The sequence below is a fragment of the Theropithecus gelada genome, chromosome 6 (genome assembly GCF_003255815.1).
Source record: "Theropithecus gelada isolate Dixy chromosome 6, Tgel_1.0, whole genome shotgun sequence".
Lineage (NCBI taxonomy): Eukaryota > Metazoa > Chordata > Mammalia > Primates > Cercopithecidae > Theropithecus > Theropithecus gelada.
Window position 1 is genome coordinate 35,791,052 of NC_037673.1, and position 20,702 is coordinate 35,811,753.

Here is a 20,702-nt window from a genome sequence, read left to right on the forward strand (position 1 = left end):
GAAATTATGTTTTTAAGGCAGCAATAAAACTCACAGTCCCTTTAGAGTGGGTATACTTCTTCTTAAATTGTCCACTGCTACAGCCCAAGAATAAGACATTCTAGGTTAGAACAAATAGGAGAAAAGAAAACAAAATTGGGCCTTTAAAATGTTCTTAAATCTAAGAACATTATAAATGAGGCAGGAATAATATTGCTGCACTTCACATTTTCCAAGCAAGGCACTTAAGTTTTCAGAGCATAGTGAAGCCTCAATACAGAATCTAGAATCAGAAATACTGGGTTTACGTTACAGTTCTGATGCTAGCTAATTATATGACCTTGGGCTAGTTATTTGAACTCTCCAAATCTCAATTTTGTCACTAATAAATACAACTACCTTTCTCACAGGGTTGCTATGAGCATTAAATGAGATAGCACACACAATATAAGCAGTGCCTGGCACATAGCAGGCATCCAATAAATGTTCATTTCCTTTCTGCCTAAGGGTCTATGTCATAAAATCTTTAAAAGTGATTAAAGATTAATCACTGCAGTAGTTAAACTGTTTTCAATAGCATCAGAAGCCAATCCATTGCTGTCCTTACTTAGTAAAACCATAAGGTGAGACATCAAAGAACACAAAAAGCAGCAGCATCAGTTATTTATGAGATAAACCAACCAGATCACTACTGCCACAGAAAATAAAAGCATTTGATTGAAAATCCCCTCAAGAAACTTCAGACTCCCCCGAAATCTATCAACTGATGCCAGTTTTCCTCCATATATGTTATTTAATTTTTTAGTAAGTATAAAATTATAAGGCAAAGCTAGCTCTCAACAGTTACCTTGAAAATACACAAACAGAATAAAATAAGCCATTAAATGGCTTCCCTGAAGGAAGCATAAACTCACAAAACATTTTTATCATTGCATTTATTTAAGGTAGACTTCCTCCAATCTCATTTAAAGTTCTTCCTCTCTTCTCTATCTTGTCTTTAGAATAATGACAAGATTGTATCACTAGAGTTAAATTTTTTCTTCTCTCGTCTACCACATACTATCTATAATTCATGTCCGTATTGCTTCAAACTTTATATGCAGCAAAAGAGAAAACTTTATATATAGCATAAGTCTTGCTGTGTTAAAGTATATTTTTATACTTTACTATATTTTTGTTTCCTAAATATTTTATCTTCGAATAATAAATTTTACTTTTAACTTTTTTAAATTATGTATTACTCTCCAAAAAATTAAGATACCACTACCTTTGTTATTCATCTTTACATCCCTAGTGACTAACATATTACACACAGCACATGCACAATGTATTTTTGTTAAATATTACATAAACAAAATAATTACAAATCAAAAAAACTGTTCAAACCATTCTGCTGAATCAAACTTCAATTCTTTTTCAACACAACCCGAGTTGAGTCATTGGCTACAATGTGAGTATCTTTTTTAGTTAAGACGAGTTTTTCTCACTATAATTAAAGTTCTTATGAAAGGATATGACTTCCAGCAAACAAAATTTCAGAATTTATGGAACTCTTAGTAAACTAGGGATCCAACAACATAATCTTCAAAGGGTCACTCACATGGTTCTAATAGCAGGAAAGTAGCAAATAAAACTCATCTCTAATTTTCTACCCTTAATTTACTTACATCTACAAGGATGAGAAGCCAGGTTCTAAAGTACTATCAAGAGTTAACTTTACATCACAGTAGTCATTTTATAGCTTGTCACTGTGTTCCACAAAAATGTTTTGCAAAAAAAATTATGTTGATAATGTAAGCCTAAGTTATATTCAAGTCCCACAAAACAGATTCTGCCAGTAATGAAACACATATATTTTTCCACTCCTAATAAGGAACTACATTAACCTTAATTTTTGCAATAATGGTTACAATCTTGAACTGTGCACTTGCCTTATGATGTGTTACACTAAAAAGGATACAACATCAACTATGGAGCATTGCTGTCAAAAATGCCTAGTCCGAATCTAACATGAAAAAAAAAATCATACAAATTTAAAATAAGGGATATTCTGCAATCCAACTGGCTTAGACCATTCAAAAATATTAATACCATGAATGACAAAACAGGATGGAAGTGTTCTTAATTTTAAAAGGCCATGATAGCCAAATGCAATGTGTGATCCTTAATTGGATCCTGGATAAAAACAAGCAAACAAATTATAAAAACAAGCAAGCAAACAAATCAGCTTTAAGAAGCACTAATTAATAGGAAATATTAATATGAACTGCCTATAAAAGTTTTCTATCAATTGCAAATTTATACTTAGTATATTACTCTCTTAAATATTTATAAGCTGGGAACAGTGATATGCACGACTAGTCCCTGCTACTCAGGAAGCTGAGGCAGGAGCATAGCTTGAGTCCAGATTTAAAGGCCAGCCTGGGCAACATTCAGACACGGTAAGATGCCATCTCTAAAAAATAAAAATAAAACATTAATAAAGCATCTGGCCAAGTGCAGTGGCTCACACCTGTAATCCCAGCACTTTGGGAGGCTGAGGTGGGCAGATCACCTGCGGCCAGGAGTTTGAAACCAGCCTGGCCAACATGGTGTATCGGGGGAACCAGCCCCAATATTTAAGAAATTATAAGAGTATTGATTGGGGAAGTGATAAATGTCCATGAAATCTTCACAATTTATGTTCAGAGACTGCAGTAAAGACAGACATAAGAAATTATAAAAGTATTAATTTTGGGAACTGATAATGTCCATTCAATTTTCACAATTTATGTTCTTCTGCCGCAGCTTCAGCCAGTCTCTCCGTTTGGGGTCCCTGACTTCTCGCAACAATGGTGAAACTCCATCTCTACTAAAAATAAAAAATTAGCCAGGTGTGGTGGCACGTGCCTGTAGTCCCAGCTACTTGGGAGGCTGAGGCAGGCTAATTGCTTGAACCTGGGAGGCAGAGGTTGAAGTAAGCCAAGATCACGCCACTGCAATTCAGCCTGGGTGACAGAGTGAGACTCGGTCTCAAAAAAATAATAATAATAATAATAAAGAATCTATATAAACAGATTAAAGGTTCTGGGATGCAGTACAATAACTTTATTTAATATAGGGTTTTACAAACTTTTTTTGCTATACAATGTTCTTTCCCCTTAATACATATTAACGTCTATGAAGGTTTTGGAAATATTTCATTAAATAATGAACTGCCATTACTTACAAAAGATTATTCACAAATCTTAGCCAGGTTGTAGAAATTGAATAAATATCCAAAAGCACTAAAACATTAAATTCCATGCTCAAGATCACTGGTTTAAAAGTACCTGGATGACAGACTCTCCCCAATGAAGACTTCATTTAGTGCTCTCACTGGCAGAAGTTGCGGTCCTGAAGCCTCACACCCTGCATGTAATTTAAGACAAAGAAAATCCAAGATAGCTCCTTGATTTCTAGAAATGTTATAAAAAATTTATAAAACATTACAACTTTTATATTTTTGTTTTTAAAAGAATCACATACTTTAATATAGTTAACATTTAAATTATCTTTTACTTAAAGCATCCACAACATAAACCTTAAAGGAACCTAAACTTACACCTGTAATGAAGGCCCGAGTCTCTATCCAAAATAAACCTTAATTCTTCTTGAAGCAATTTCTCAAGAGTGATGAACTATATTTATCCATCTCAAAAGATTCTTGTTGTTACACTTAGTTTTATCTTGGAAGCTTCAGAGATATAACTTACCAATTAAAACAAGAACTATTTTGGATTTAAGCAGCAAATGACATGCATGGCTTGGATGATGGAAACCAAACCAGGTATGTTAAGAAATCAGACTTTTTTTTCCAAATAAGGAAACCTCAAGAGTGTTTTTAGCAACAGCAGCACTGGAGGAAATATTTCCACATCCCCCTTCATAATTCCAAAAAATGTTTTCTTTTTTTAAATCTGTAAGGTTGTGTGCACGGTTAAAGTAATCTTCCTTCATAATTACTTAAACATTACTCCATCATATAAAATGATTGTCCCCTTCAAATGGTTCCTGTTACTTCTTTTATTAGTTTCCAACTGGAAAAGGCAACTCTGTATCCTCAATGTCACAACTATCAGATTTATTGGACTCAAGTATCTCCCACTAGGCTAGCATCATGAGAAAAGTTCGCTTTCTGTCAGACAAGTTGACTTTTCTGTCTCCTCCACAATTCCTACGAAGTTAATGTTTAAAAATCCATCCCAATTGTGGTAGGCAGGCTCCAAGTTGGTACCCAGTGATTCCTGCCTCCCTGGTATTCATACTTTTGTGAATACATATACTCACACTCTCTTTCTCACATCATACTAGGGTTGCTCTATGTGACCAACAGAATATGGCAGCAGTGATGGCATATCACTTCTGAGATCAGGTTAGAAAAGACACTGTTGCTTCTACCTTGGCTGCTCTCTTTCTCTCAGATCTCCTGCTCTAGAGGAAGAGATAACATGAACAACCCTTTGGAGAGACCAACGTGGTGAGCAACTGAAGCCATCTGCTAAAAGCCACGTGATGAGCTGGAAAGTGTGTTCTCCGGTTCCAGTCATGTCTTCATATACTGCTGTCCTGGCCAACAGCTTGATTGTCACCTCCTGCCTACACCAGAACTAGCTAAGCCATACTCTTAGAATCTTGACCTTTATAATCTGTGTGAGGTCATAAATATTTATATTTAAGATGCTAAGCTGAGTGATTTGTTATACAACAATAGTTACCTAATACACTATAGTTACCAAATACACTAATAAAACCACCACTGTCACCAAGACCATATTGATCTATTCTTCTCCTTTGACTTGGTAGCCTAATTATTATATTCTTCTGTTTATTATGTTTATCAAATTGAACATTACATTTTTCTCCTTTATTTTGGACTATAACTGCCTAAAGGGAACCCAATTATTCTTTCAAATATAACAAGTTATTACAATACCAAGTACCCTTGGAGTACTTATTGTTTACCTAAATTATCAGCTCAACTTCATAATACAGAGAAAGACCTTGATACAAAAAGCTATATATATATATATATATATATAGTTTAAAGCCAGTTTTAGTCATATATATGTATACACATACACACATATATATACACACACATATATATAAAGATTTGATATGTTTAATCAAATTTGATAGCACATAAGACTAAAACTGGCTTTAAACTGTCTTAGGTACTACATACATTCACATTCTCATTCTTGACAGTTTTACAAACATAAATGGCTAAAATTTATTGTTTAAATTACTTTTCCTTAAATAATTACTAATGAAATTTGTTTTAGATTACTATCCCCACAGATTTCCTACAAATGCTCAACAATAGGTACTCATGAAATATCACCAGTAAATTTGAGCTCTCACCATCAAACTGTAACCATGTTTCCCTTTTATATGGTCTTGACTTTCCACCTCTATTCTCATTTTCCCTCATCCTAATTTATCTCTCCATATTACATTTTATTACATGTGCTTGTTGAATTTCAATTCAAAACTTTCATCAAATGAGTTAGACAATAAATAAAATTGCTTCAAATCTCATTAATCATCTTAATTCTGCTTATTTTTTCATACTAATTCACTACTAAACCTTATCTAATCACAGAACTGTGTTCATTTAAAACTTGTCTCAATGGGACATGAAAAGATGGACTCCATACCAATTACTTTGTTTTTTTGAGACAGAGTTTAGCTCTTGTTGCCCAGGCTAGAAAATGGCACGATCTTGGCTCACTGCAACCTCTTCCCGCCGGGTTCAAGAGATTCTCCTGCCTCAGCCTCCTGAGGAACTGGGATTACAGGCATGCGCCACCATGCCTGGCTAATTTTGTATTTTTAGTAGACGCGGTTTTACCATGTTGGTCAGGCTGGTCTCGAACTCCTGACCTCAGGTGATTCGCCCACCTCAGCCTCTCAAAGTGCTGGAATTACAGGCGTGAGCCACCGTGCCCAGCCACCAATTACTTTTTTATCCAAGTGAATAGATTACAAAATTATAATTTGTTTTTTTAAACACAGAATTGTAATACTAGTGACACAAACTACTACACTGTGTAATTCTCTCACACTGTCATATTGCTAAACTTTATTTCCAGGTCTACTTGCACTGGATGGAGCCATGTGACTAGTAATGGCCAATGGAATGTGGACAAAATTAATGAAAAGGCCTAGTTCCTAAAACTTCCCATAAGATCTTCTATGTTCTCTGTTTTCTCCCCACAAGATACAGAGGATCCAATAGAAGACTCAGAGGCCTTAAAATATGGTAGCAGCCCCTATTTGGTAGCAGCTGTGCTTGCCTGAAAACTCCCTGGACAATGAGATGAGTTAAAAATAAGCTTTTGCATTCAGTCACTGAGTTCTGGGATTGCTTATTAAACCAATTCATCTCTCTATATTAATACAACCAGTCTTTATTTATATAGCATTTACATTGTGTTAGGTATTATACATCATCTAAAGATTATTAAAGTATAGGGAAGGATGTGCATAGGTTATATGCCAATACTATGCCATTTTATGAGGGATGTGAACATCCTCAAATTTTGGTATCTGTAGGGGGTCCTAGAACCAATCCCCCTCAGGTACCAAGGGATAAGTGTATATGAAATAATCTGCTCCAATCACCAGCCCCTCCATCTCCTCCTCCTCTCTGGAAGCTTGCAGTAGCTGTTTGTATTCTGACAAACCTTGGTGAAGAACAGTTTACCATTAATTATGTGAAACACTTTGTGGGTCCTTTCAATTCAAAGACTCTTGCCTAAGTTTCCTAATTGAAATTTGAAAAAAGTATTAACTGATTCATACTAACTATATATTTATAGAGAACAGGTAATATTTTGATACACGCATACAACGTATAATGATCAAATCAGGGTATTTAGGATATCCATCACCTCAAATATTTGTCATTTGTGTTGGGAATATTTCAAATCTTCTCTTCCAGCTATTTTGAAATGAGGTATTTTGAAATATAAAATAAATTGTTAATTATAATCAGCCTACTATGCTACTGAATGCTAGAACTTATTCCTTCCATCTAAGTGCATATTTGTACCCATTAACCAACCTCTGCTCATCCCACCTTTCACCCTTCCCAGGCTTTAGTAACTATCACTGAACTCTCTATCTTCATGAGATCAACTTTTTCAGCTCTCACATATGAATGAAAGCATGTGATATTTGTATTTCTATGCTTGACTTATTTCACCTCACATAGTGACCTCCAGTTCCATTCATGTTGCTGCAAATCTCAGGATTTCATTCTTTTTATGGCTGAATAGTACTCCATTGTGTATATATATACACCATATTTTCCATATTCATTTATCTACTGATGGACACTTTGACTCCATACTTGGCTATTGTGAATAGGGCTGCAACAAACATGAGGTGCCAGTATCCCTTTGCTATACTGATTTCCTTTCCTTTGGATAAATAGCCAGTAGTGGGATTGCTAGATTGTATAGGAGTTCTATTTTAGATTTTTGAGAAACCTTCATGCTGTTTTCCATAATGGCTTTACTTATTTACATTACCACCAACAGTGTATAAGAGTTCCCTTTTCTCCACATCCTTGCCAGTACTTGTTATTTTTGTCTTTTTGATAACGGCCATTCTAACTGGGGAGAGATGATATCTCACTGTGGTTTTGATTTGCATTTCCCTGATGATTAGTGATGTTGAGCATTTTTTCATATAGCTGTTGGTTATCCATATGTCTTCCGAGAAACTTCTATTCAGAAACTTTGCCACTTTTTAATGAGATTATTTGTGTTTGTTGTTTGAATTCCTTGTATATGCTGGATATTAGTCCCTTGTTAGATGAATAGTTTGCAAGTATTTTCTCTGATTCTATAGGCTGTCTCTTCACTCTTGCGTCCTTTGTTATGCAGAAGATTTGTTTAATATAGCTCAATTTGTCTATTCTGTTTTTGTTGCCTGTGCTTTTGAAGTCTTAGCCATAAAATCTTTGCCTAGACCAATGTGCTGAATAATTTCCCCTGCCTGTTTTGAGAAATCATCATGTATGATTTTTTGATTTTGAATATTTTTCTGTTCTTTCTCTGGAACTACCATTAATCAGATATGAACATCCTAGATGCTGAGCTATGATTCACTAACTTTGTATGTAATATTGTTTCTATATATGAAATACTAACTTCATTTATAAACTAAACACAGTAAATCTGAGGAATCTGAGCAGTGACTCTTTATATACCAATCTATATCTTTTTATAAGACTGCTGGTGAAGACAGTTAAATCTACCATCTATTGTTGGTAGCAGTAACTTCTTTCAGTGAGGGATTAAAATTTCTAAGTATTATTTTTAAATTGTGCTTAATAGTTACTGCAGACTTTCAAAAACAATAGAAGTTCATGCACATATAATTTAAGATTTTTTTAAATATAATTTTTTTTGGAGGAGAACCTTTAAAATACAACATAAACACACATTTTAGAAACATGCTAACCTATAAAGCTGTAAGTCACCATGAAAAACTCTGGAATAAATGGATATAAGCCTCAGGTACCATGAAAGAGCAGAGGCAGAAAGCAAAAATGTAAAAGTAGCTTTTCCTGATAAATTTATCCAGAAAATAAAACACAGGAGAAAACTGTATCTTTTTATACAGTCTACAAATATTTAAGATTTCTTTTGGGATATTCTTGCATCATTAAAGTCCTACATTTGCTAGAAAAAAGTGGGAAAACATGGCTCAAAATGGAGAATTCGCTTTAACCCTCCTAACAAAAAAAGCTGCCAAATCACCTTATGCTAATATTCTCTAAGCTACACAAATATTTCAAGCACAAATCCTAAGGCTGGAATGCAAAATTTCCCAACAAATATATTTCATATATTTAAGTATAACTATATAAAATATATAACCATCATAATCTTCCACAGATTAGCTCATTTCAACTTTACTGCTTTCCTTTTTTTTTTTTTTTTTTTTTGACATTTCAAACATTAAGGCCAAGAAACTTTTCTCAAACATCAACTATCTTATCAGATACTTTACCATCCTTTCCTAATCAGCTAGTTTTCAAATCTGTCCTAGAAAACATCTAGAAATATGCTATTATTTCTTACTTCAGATTCTAATAAACTTTACAATTGAAGTAATTCACTGTACTTTGTTAAGTGCTACTAATGAAACTAAAAACAAGTTAATCATATATTATTACATCAAAAAATTTGAGGTCAAAGGAACTATGAGTTAAATATTTCCCCAAACACATCTGATGCCCAATCCACCTACTTTCATCATGAGCTCTTTCAATGTTAAGGGCTCTATTGTGTTGATTCAAGCTTAGCTGCTGCTCGTGAAGGTCCACAGGAACAGGGTTTATGCCAGTCCCTTCAAGGTATAACCTGATTCTCTGCCTCCACAACCACCTTAGAAAAGTGAAGAAAAGGCGAATTATGTTAAAATAGAATGAATTAAAGAGTACACATTATAATAATTTAACGAAATTAAATAGTTAATAAAAAAGTTACCAGTTATTCCATGAATAAGTTATATCAGAAACACCTAAAGTCTATAGCTTCCTTATCAATGACAGATTTGAATATTTATTCTCTTTTCAATTATAATGGAAATACCTAATGTGCTTGTACAAAATCTCCCAAGTAACTTTTAAGTCAAACTCTATCAAGAACCCATAAAGTCCAAGATACTGAGCAAGATATAGTTTGTGCTTTGCTCAGCAAAAAATATTACACAAAAAAGAGAGCAAACTTAAAATAATAAAATAATAATAATTTAGATGGCTGGATTAGATAAAAATCCCTCTCCACAAATTTTGTAATGCAGTTTTTTTTAACCAATAAAAGGAAAAAAGGATTAAGAAACAATAAATAAAACAGTTTTGATTACACCTAAAAATTTAAATAACATCTCTGGTAAAAGGAAAAAAACAATCAGATTTAACTGATTTCAAAACCAATAATCAATGTATCGAAAGTCAATGGGACAGATTCTGCTTGGTAAGTATACAAAAATATACTTCCACTTGGTAGGTATAAATTAGCCATTTCTAAAGTTGTCAAACTTCTGAAATGACTAGAAACTAGAATTATTGGTAATGAAATGATTCTAGAAAAGTCAAGAAGATGTAATACAACTTCACAAATATCTGTGGGAAAAGCTTTCCCCAACTATAAAATACAGTCCAAGTCAGAAAATAAAAAGTAGTCCAACTTGGCTCTCTCAAATATAATTGGCCAACCTCATGCTCCTTCTTCCACCTTCCTGTTTTCCTGATGGTATGACCACTGAACGCATTAAGTAAAAGAAATTTTTAAAAATCCCATCCCCACTACTTAAGAAATACTTTTATGTGAGACAGATACCAGGAATCTCAGCATGGTTGGATTAAATCCAACTCTCAATCATTACTAGATGGGAGATAAAGATAAAAAATATAAAATCTAAAAATTCAAACAATTTTAGCCAAAGTTTTAATTACCTTTCCACTAAACTGATAAACACAAGTAACGAGGTTAAGAAAGTAGAGACATGGCTGTTATCTCACCGAAGGAGAAAAAAAATCTCTATATGCGGTTATATTATAGGCCAACCAACATTTGTCAGGGTTTCTCTCCACAATTCCAACTGGACTAGGAGAAGGTAAATTAGACCTATGTGTGACTCAGCTAATACATTACTTTTAATGGCTACTGTTATATCTATGGAGTAATCCAAACATTATCTGATTTGTTCTGGTTTTTTTGTTTGTTTGGTTTGAGACACAGTCTCACTCTGTTGCCCAGGCAACAGAGTAGTGTAGTGGCGCGATCTCGGCTCACACTGCAACTTCTACCTCCTGGGCTCAAGTGATCCTCTCGCCTCAGCCCCACAAATAGCTGCGACTACAGGTGCTTGCTACCATGCCCAGCTAATTTTTGTATTTTTTGTAGAAACAAGGTTTCACCATGTTGCCCAGGCTGGTCTTGAACTCCTAAGCTCAAGTCATCCACCCGCATCAGCCTCCCAAAGTGCCGGGATTACAGGCGTTGAGACACTGTGCCCTGCCTGATTTGTTCTGTTTTTTAACAGATTTATTAATGGCACATACTTATTAAGATACTTATATAAGAAAAACTGTAAGAAATTCCTACCTGAACTCACCACGATAGAACTTCTGTAAGGCTTCTGGAAAGGAATGTGTATATCGAACGGGCAAGCATAAATGACCCTCAGACCTGTATTTTAACAGGAATTTTTTGGTGATATAAAGAGGAAAAGAAAAAAAGGTGAAGCAAAAGAATTTAATCAAAAGGTATCACTAAGTTATAAAATTAAGAAATGAAATTCTAAAAATTTCTACTCTATATTCCATTTTTTGCCACAAAATTGTGTTTTTTCAACAAAAATAAAAAAGACCACATAGAGTTAGTAGTCTACATCCAGCTTTAATGCCATAATACATAATAATATGTGAGTTTCTACATTACAATGGAACTAAAAATAGCAGCAAATCTGCCACTAATTACCCTGTAAAGTTACCTAATGGTACAGTGTTGTTCAAATAATTACATTATTTAACTACTAACCTTCAAATTTTTATTCTAACCTTTAAATCATTTAACTATTAACTTTGGGCAAGTCACTTTGGCATCAGCTTCCTCATCTCCAAAATCAGGACAAACCAGCAATCTCAAAAGGTGATTCTGAGGAATCAAAATATTTCTGTGAAATGTTTTGAACCATAATTCCTTTTTAAATGTCATTTAAGATATCCTAAGTCACTAAAAAAGAACTGAGAAAGCTTAATCCAATGTAATCCTTCATTTATTCAAAAATATATAAATAATGAAACTCCTTTAAGGAGTTCATAGCTTGATGTGGAAGACAAATTAAAATGAATCATTGCAAATTATAAGGTGGTAAGACTGCCTATTGGTTGGTGTAGATGAGAGTATGTGGCACCTAAAGATGTGTCCAGAAGGCTCAGTCATCATCATTTAATGATACTTCAATCTTGAAGAAAAGGCTGAGGGTAGGCTTAGGAAAACAAACTCCTGATAATCAATGTAAATCAACTTGTAAGTGTGAAGACCAGAGAAAAATGTTTTTACAAAGTTGTGAACAGTAAACTTCTTTATCTAAGCGGGTCAACACTGAGGTTAAGAAAACGCAAGGCCTAGGTTTTTAAATTCTTATATTCGTTGTAATACTTCACGCAATGTTAAGTATATAAAAGGCATCAATGGTCATTTGATAGCATAATATCTGCTGAGGTCAACTGCAAGTCTAAACCCTCTGTAGAGAGAAGACTCTCCCATGAGGTTACAGTCAGATATCAGCTAGGGCTGCAGGCATCTGAAGGCTTGACTTGGGCTAGCACGACCACTTCCAGGGTTGCTCACTCACATGGCTGGCAACTTGGTGCCGGCTGTTGGCAGGAGACCTCAATCCCCCTCCATGTGAACCTCTCCACAGGGCTGTTGTGAGCATCCTCATATCATGGTGGCTGTCCTACCCCATAACGAACAATCCTCAAGACCAGTATAGACGCTGTAATACCATTTATGACCTGGTCTTGGGACCTACACATTCTCACACCATATTCTACTGGTCACATAGGCCATCCTTGATTGACTATTGGGGGGCAGGGAGGAGTACATTAAAGGGTACCTAAATACTAGGAAGCTACCTTGGAGGCTGACTATCCACATGCCCTCTATCCCATTTTGAATATTAAGCTTTCAAATGTTGTAATTATTTACCAGGCTCAGTAGAGTGGCTGTAGAATACAGAAGAGACAGACAGAAATTACACATTTGATTTAGATGAGTCCATGTGAGTGGGCCATCTTGAAAGTGGATTCTCCAGCCCAAGTCAAGCCTTCAGATGCCTACAGACCAAGCTGACACCTGCTTATACTCAGGACAGATCTCAAGCCAAAACCACCCAGCCAAACTGCTCCTGAACTCCTGACATGCACAACCCGTAAGAAATAATACACTGTTACCATCATAAGCCTCTAAGTTTTGAGATGATTTGTTATGCAACATTTGAACAACTTAAGTTGTTCAACTTAAGTTGAACATTAACTTCTGATCTTTTTCGAAGCTCTGAGCCTTTTTGAAGCTTTTTTGAAGGACTGAGATACCACCATATTTAAGATAAAGAAGTCAGATAACTTGAAGCATACACAAAACCAGAAGGCAACTTTGGCTTGCCTGGAGGCAAGAAGAGAAACCAAAGAACTTCTAACACCTGTTCTTCTAGGTAGAAAATAGAGAAGAGATGACAATGTTAACAATTGCTTGCCAGCTTCAAATTCCCACAAATTTATGAATATGAAGCCAGTTTTCAAAAGAAAATATAGTTCAATAAACTGTGTAACATATGATCACTAAAGTTAAGAATCTTTTACCTTAATGATATAAAAATAAGCCATTAAGAAGTTCTAAAACCCACATGCATCAACATTGATGGCAATTAAAAATTAATTACTGAACCAATGATCTCAATTATTTACATTTAGGGAATATTTACTCAGCTAGATTGGGGTTCTATCCCTATTCCCTAAAATCACTTAATCATTCATTTTTCAAGTATTTATTACCTACAAGCTATGTATAAAACTATGCTAGTGACAGAGAAATTAAAATACAAGGTCCTATACTCAAGGAATTTATAGTCTAATGGAAGAGAAAAAGAAACAGAAAATAAATATATAGGGATAAGTGCTTTCTGTAGAGGGAATTACAACCCAGGAGAAACCCCAGTCTTGAACAAACAAGAACCACAGAAGTGAGTAAGTGGTGTAAGGGAACTTTTGACAAAAGCACATACAAAGGCATGGGTGGGTGGGTTGGGGGGACATGGGCCTTTCTGGAGAACTCTTTCACCTACTCTCAAATCATGCCCTGGATCTTATATATCAACAAAGCTCCCCACCAGAGTAAAAGCATCCCTGTGTGAGCCTCTAACCAGCATGTTGGTGGACACTCATATAGTTACATTTTGCAGTTAAGAACAGCCTTTTAGAAAGGATCCTAGGTTGATCCTAGAACAGTTTCCAAAAATACATTTTTTAAGCTAAAGAATGTGTCATGCCTGTGGACATATGAGGACAGGTGAAACTAGAAAAGCAAACAGGCAAGAGACAGTGAAAGATAATATATTTTATGCTAAGGAATTTACAATGTATCCTGAAGGTCATGGTAAACTAAAAGATTTTAATAAGGAGTGGGTATAATCAATTAGATCTGCACTTCAGAAAGAAGCTAAGACAATATGTAAAGGATGAGTTAGAAGGAGAGAGACTGTAAGCTAGTTCAGTAATTTAAACAACTATAAAGGGCTGAGCTATTTTTAGTGGCAGTGAGGATGGCAAGAGATGGACTCAAAAGTAAGTTCCCTAGAACTTAGGACCAATTTGAAGATAGAGTGAGGGAGAGATAGTTACAGCTTCAGCACAGATGATTCCATTCATTAAGAACGATGGGAGAGAGAAAAGGAGAGTTTATTTGTACATGTTACATTTTTAATACCACTGGATATATCCAAAGTAGAGGCCAGTGTGGCTAGAATAGAATAAAGGGAAAAATAATAGGCAATAAGGACAGAGAACGGTAAAAGGCCAGATAATGTGTAGCCTGTATATCATATTTAAGGTGACCAACTGTCCCCTGGTTTTCCTGGGACTGACATTCTCCTGGGACACAGGACTTTCAGTGCTAAAACTAGGAAAGTTACAAGAAAACCAGGAGTTTTTCACCCTATTCACAGTAAAAAATTAAGATTTTATCCTAAGTTAGATGGGAAGCCATGAGAAAAAAAAATCTAGGCAGAGAAGTCACATAATATTATCAAACTTTCATAAAATAATCATGCTGGCTGCAGTGGGGAGAAGAAACTAAGAAACTATAAGGGTAAGAATGGAAGCAAGAAGATCACTGTTGGAATAAAGATTCTGCAGTCCCAGGAGACTCCAATACCACAGTATTAATCAGCCTCCCTGGAGACAATATAGGAATTGAAGAAGAAAAAAGATGGCCCAGAGCACAATATGTAAAAACACCAGTATTTAGCCAGGAACCAAATAGTAAGATCCTTCAAAAGAGATACAGACAAAGAAGTAGTCACAGAGATAGGAAGAAAGGGGTATCACAAATGCAAACAAAGTAGAGTAGAAATAAGGGAGCAGTTAGCACCAAAAATTTCCCAGAAATCAGGTAAGACAAGGACTAAAATATCCAGTAAATTCAGTAACGAGGATATCACTGATCTAAGGCAAAAGCAATGTCAATGAACTGGTTGGGGGCAAATCCATAAAAAAGTTGCAAAGTTTTAGAAAATAACTAAGAACTGAAGAAGTGCAGATAACCAAGCTTGGGGATAAGTGCAAGGAAAAGAGATAATAAAAGGTTATACGTATACGTATAAAACCTTTTATACATACAAACCTTTTATATGAAAGTGACACAGGGTAAAAGATTTTTAAAATTTTCTTGAAAAACAGGAGTTTTGAACAAGTCTTTTCAGGCTAAAAGGAGTCATGTGTGAAGGGAGAGAAAAAAAAGACAACATGATAGGACAAGATTTTTTTAAGCAGGAGAAAAGGTGAAGTAGTTCTAATCCAGTGACTTTCAAATCCTCTGTGAAAAAAAAAGGTGGGTTTATTGAAGGAGGAAGGATAAGGGAAGCAAGGTGAATGCAAAAGTTGAACTACTGAAGCAGCCACCACAGAGAATGGGGAAGAGAGATGAGTAGGGCTACACAGGAAGTTTGTGTGCAACTCTTTGAGTCCACTGTTAAGTGCTGAAGACTACAAACTGGAAGTGCCACCAAACCCAATGATCTTTTTTTCCCCAGATGACCACAGCAGTACTGATGCAGAAGTAGAAAGGATGATGGTCAGATTGATCTAGAATTGTGCAGAAAGGTAACGATGAAGAAATATTTGCACTTTGGGAGGCCAAGGTGGGAGGATCACTTGAGATCAGGAGTTTGAGACCAGCCTGGCCAACATGGTGAAACCCCATGTCTACTAAAAATACAAAAATTAGCCAGGTGTGGTGGTGCATGCCTGTAGTCCCAGCCACTCGGGAGGCTGAGGCAGAAGAATCACTTGAACCCAGGAAGCAGAGGTTGCAATGCGCTGAGAGCACGCCACTACACTCCAGCCTGGGCAACAGAGCAAGACTGTCTCAAAAAAACAAAAAGAAAAAGAAAAGAAAAGAAAGAAAGAAATATTTAAGAAAGTAAATGAAGTGAGGAAGAAATAAGTGGAGAAAATGGAAGGGATCAAAATACTGAAAGTCAAAGGGCAGATTTAGTGGGATAAAGTAGTAAGACTGCTGTTAAGGTAGGAGGCTGCAGTCAGAGTGGAATTAATTAGGATTGTAGAGATAGGGAAATTCCAAATCATCAGAAAGTCCAGGTATAGTCACGGCTGTGGGTGGCTAGAACAGACTGAGGGTAAATATCAGAAAGCTGAGGAAGGAAAAAAAAAATGCCAGTAGTGTTTGGATAGGTCTTTTTATTAAGTCAGTAAAGTCACCTCCCCAAAAAAAATCAGTGGTAGCATAACGAGGAATATAAATACAAGCCATAAGGAAGAGTAGAAAATGGATCATTATTAACTTGTCCCTCCTCAGCAATACCAAAGGTCCCCAACACTCACCTGGGTCAAGAACTCAGGTCTATTATGCCATAGATCCTACTCCCAAACTACCTGGGAAGCGAAAATATGAGAACTGGTCCATCCCAGTTCTCCTACCACCAATGCCAGCTACAAGTATATATATTTTTCATGCCTGAGGTTAAAACTAGAGCTATATCCTTGAAAACAACTACATAAAAGACAATCCTACTCAATTCTACATACCTAAATTTCATTACTAGAATGTTTCTGGAACATGGTTCTAATATTCACGGTGGCCAGGAACAATCATGCTTCCACTTAGACACCATACACCATAGTAAAATGTCTGTAGTAACAGAGCCCAGGAATGTGAACATGGTCGAGAAAATAAAGAATAGCTTCCAAATTTTAAGACAGACCATAAGAAGATACTATGCAAGCAAAGCAGAAATGCATGTATGTATAACCTAAAAAAAAATTAAAAAGCACACCACACAAATCAAACAAAAAGTGTATGTTCTTTCTTACCGTTCTGGATCAGTGTTTACCCCTATAACTGGTTTAAGTCTGTCCAAGACTTTACTTGCTGCCAGCAGCATTGTGCCATCACCTAACGAAAATAAGACAAAATATAAGACATAACCAGATTTCTGTTATAAATCCAATTTTTGGCCATTTTGAAAATTAGTAGTTTTAACAATCATACCCTACCCTGCTAACTGCTATAGCCTATCCCACTCCCTTTCTACCTATTATACCTTTGGATTCTCTCTCCCACTCTAATCCAGGATTTCGTAAGCGGCAAGATTACATTTAGGCAGAGTAATTCTTTGTTGTGGGGACACTGTAGAATGTTTTAGAGGTATTCCTTTTACATACTAGTAGCACCCCACAGTTGGTAACCACTAATCTAATCCAAAAATTTCTATTAGCCAATCTTCTTTCCTTCTCCCATAACACCAGTCCAAATTCACAAATTATTTTAATGAAAACATATCCAATGTGTACAACTTCAAATTTTTCTCTTCAACACCTGCTGTCAACTTAAAGTTTTAGAAACAGTAGCCATTAACTTAATGATAAAGTTCAGAAAAAAGTAAGTATATTGGGACCAAAGAGGAATAGAATTTACCTCATCTCATTAAACTCTTTATCAACTTCATTTTTTTCTTAAAACTGCTATAATTATACCAAAACACAATAACTGATCCTTTGAATCATATTTGAAGTTAAATGCACACCTTAAATATACACAAGGAACCTCACAGTAACATCATTCATTTAAAAAGTAGACTTGTATAAACAGAAGTTTTAAACCTAATCGTAACAATCCAAAAAGTTGTTTAATGGTAAGACTCTGACGGCTTCAATATAGCTAGACCCTAGGGTATCTGGAAATAATGTGTATTAAACAACATTTGTATATTCCAACATCGTTACTTCTGTAAAATTATTACCTCCTGCAGCTATGACAGCATCTGCCCATCGAACAGTCTCTTCATCATATTCTCTCCTCTTTACCAGACGAACCTCAATTCCCTCATTCCTAGGATAAAAAAAGGAAAGGTTATACGAAATTTCCACTAATAATATATATATAACAGGGGTATGTTTTCTGAGAGGCAGATGATTACAACAGAGATGTAAAATAAACAAATTTGTGTCTTATAAGCAAATGTACATGGAGCTTTATAGCATTATCTTTGTTATCATTTAATTACAACAGCCAATTAACTAGCTAATTAAGGAAGCATATGAATAAATCAAAAGTTATATCCCAAATCTCCATGTGCTTTAAAAGCTTTTATAACCACTAGTGAATAGCAGTATTAGTTAGAATTTCATTTTCTCTACTCCTTCTAATGCTTAAATTCATAGTACAAAAACGGTCCAGAAGACTAACACCTAGAGTGACGATTTTTTTTTTTTTTTTTTTTTGAGGCGGAGTCTTCACTCTGTCGCCCAGGCTGGAGTACAGTGGCGGGATCTCGGCTCACTGCAAGCTCCGCCTCCCGGGTTCACGCCATTCTCCTGCCTCAGCCTCCCGAGTAGCTGGGACTACAGGCGCCCGCCACCGCGCCCGGCTAGTTTTTTGTATTTTAGTAGAGACGGGGTTTCACTGTGTTAGCCAGGATGGTCTCAATCTCCTGACCTCGTGATCCGCCCGCCTCGGCCTCCCAAAGTGCAGGGATTACAGGCGTGAGCCACCGCGCCCGGCCTGAGTGACGATTTTTTAAACTATAAAACTGAATGGCCGTTATTTTAAATCCAACACATATCCATTGAGTACCAGACACTGGAATAGTGACTGAACACTTTGTAATTCACATGTTTCTCACATTGACCTTCTTGTACACACATAATTGCGTTTAGTTCTGAATTAACTGAAGTTTCTGTAATTTTTGGACAGAAGTTTCTATAATTTTCAGTCACTCAAAAATATTATTACAATGAACACTCATATAATCCACTAGTCTGTTTTAATAAATAAAACATTACACAGTTGAAGCCAGCTGTGTAACGGAATTAACTCTGTAGAAAATGCATTTCTCTGGAAGATCAAATAATTGAAAATACTTGTGACATTTTCAGAGAATAAATATTTCCTTAAAGATGCTATAAAATCAGATCCATTAACCTCGATATAATTTTCTGAAAATGATTTCATAGTAACAATCAACACTAAAAGCCTAAGAATGGGCTGCTAGTACAAAATAAGAACTGGAAGTCCTGAATATAAAATCCAACCCAAGACCCAATCCCACAAACTTACCGTAAACTATCTATAATATGTTCTACATTTTTGGTGTGAATATGATGTCGTTCAAGAAGTCCACTGTAGCTAGAGCCTTTCAATGCAAGCTATATCAAAACAAAAAAAAAAACGTTGTTTTACTAATACATATTATACATGATGTTCTAATATTGTTTTTTAAAAGCCCCATATAAAATACAATTTTTTGAAAATATATTTTAATGACTACCTGTGAAACCTACCAGTACAAATTGAACTAGAAAGCCTGATATCAGAAAATTATAATTTGGCTTTAATACCAAATACAGCATTATGTTTTCTGAATCATACAGTCACCAGGATCTCAATATCTTATGTTTTACAGCTTAAGCTTTTTATTTTTTTGACTTTTTTTTTTTGTTTTTTTTTGAGACGGAGTCTCGCTCTGTCGCCCAGGCTGGAGTGCAGTGGCGCAATCTCAGCTAACTGCAAGCTCCGCCTCCCGGGTTCATGCCATTCTCCTGCCTCAGCGTTGATGACTTTTTAACACATTGCATATGGCTACTTGATGACCAAAGATAAACTAATACTTGTAGAGGTGGTTAGATGACCTTTGTTCCACTTGGATTTGCTTCTCTCTTGTTCTCAGATTTATAAACTCTATTTGGAATTTACCCTATGCAATCTAAACAAAGGGCTGACTAGCTCCCTTAGAAAGGGTAACTTTTATATTTTTATATATATATATATATCCTTCAAGAATTATTTTTCCTAGTTGGAGTAACATTTTATAACTATCTCAACCTAAAATTTTTAAAAGTATATTTCTTATGAATAATCCATAAAGTAAAATGTAGAGAAAAAAGTTCAGAAATGTCCTTAGTGAACATCCATTTAATCGCCAAGTAGGAAATTTGTTCACTACAGTGAATGCTAGAATTCAAAAGTGTGTTATTTGTACTTTTTTGCTCCTCCAAATTCCTTTATACCTTTCCTTTTCCCTTTTTTTTTTTTTCTTTTTTTTTTGTTCCTGAGATGCTGCCTTGCTATGTTGCTCAGGCTGGTCCTGAACTCCTAGGCTCTATTGATTCCCCTGTCTCCGTTTCCCAAGTAGATGAGATTATCGGCACATGTCACTGTGCCCAGCTTATACCTTTCCTCTTTATGTAACAAAATCAGTTTTCAAATACCTACTACATATATATATATATATTTTTTTTTTTTTTTTGAAACGGGGTCTGGCTCTGTTGCCCAGGCTGGGGTGTAGTGGTGCGATCTCAGCTCACTGTAACCTCCGCCTCCTGGACTCAAGCTGTCCTCCCACCTCTGCCTCCCAGGCAGCTGGGACTACAAGTG

The 20,702-nt window shown here is 35.5% G+C and overlaps 1 protein-coding gene and 1 long non-coding RNA gene across 6 annotated transcripts in view; one reads left to right on the plus strand and one right to left on the minus strand.

Annotated features, from left to right (window-relative positions):
- The window catches only part of NADK2 (NAD kinase 2, mitochondrial), a 45,704-nt gene that overhangs the window by 15,466 nt on the left and 9,536 nt on the right, over window positions 1–20,702 (minus strand). For 3 of the 5 annotated variants that reach the window (XM_025387220.1, XM_025387218.1, XM_025387221.1), the window contains exons 2-7: window positions 19,386–19,474; window positions 18,070–18,158; window positions 17,141–17,222; window positions 11,130–11,213; window positions 9,268–9,404; window positions 3,291–3,369 (exon numbers count right to left, since the gene is read on the minus strand). In XM_025387220.1, coding sequence (XP_025243005.1) covers window positions 3,291–3,369; window positions 9,268–9,404; window positions 11,130–11,213; window positions 17,141–17,211 — 371 coding nt within the window. In that variant the 5' untranslated portion in view covers window positions 17,212–17,222; window positions 18,070–18,158; window positions 19,386–19,474. Of the gene's footprint in view, window positions 1–34; window positions 101–3,290; window positions 3,370–9,267; window positions 9,405–11,129; window positions 11,214–17,140; window positions 17,223–18,069; window positions 18,159–19,385; window positions 19,475–20,702 lie in introns of all 5 variants that reach the window. The other 2 variants (XM_025387219.1, XM_025387217.1) reach the window with 1 other exon arrangement.
- Window positions 12,607–13,481, plus strand: LOC112625832. Its single transcript, XR_003119786.1, has 2 exons — window positions 12,607–12,963; window positions 13,116–13,481. It is a non-coding gene; the product is annotated as an uncharacterized LOC112625832 (long non-coding RNA).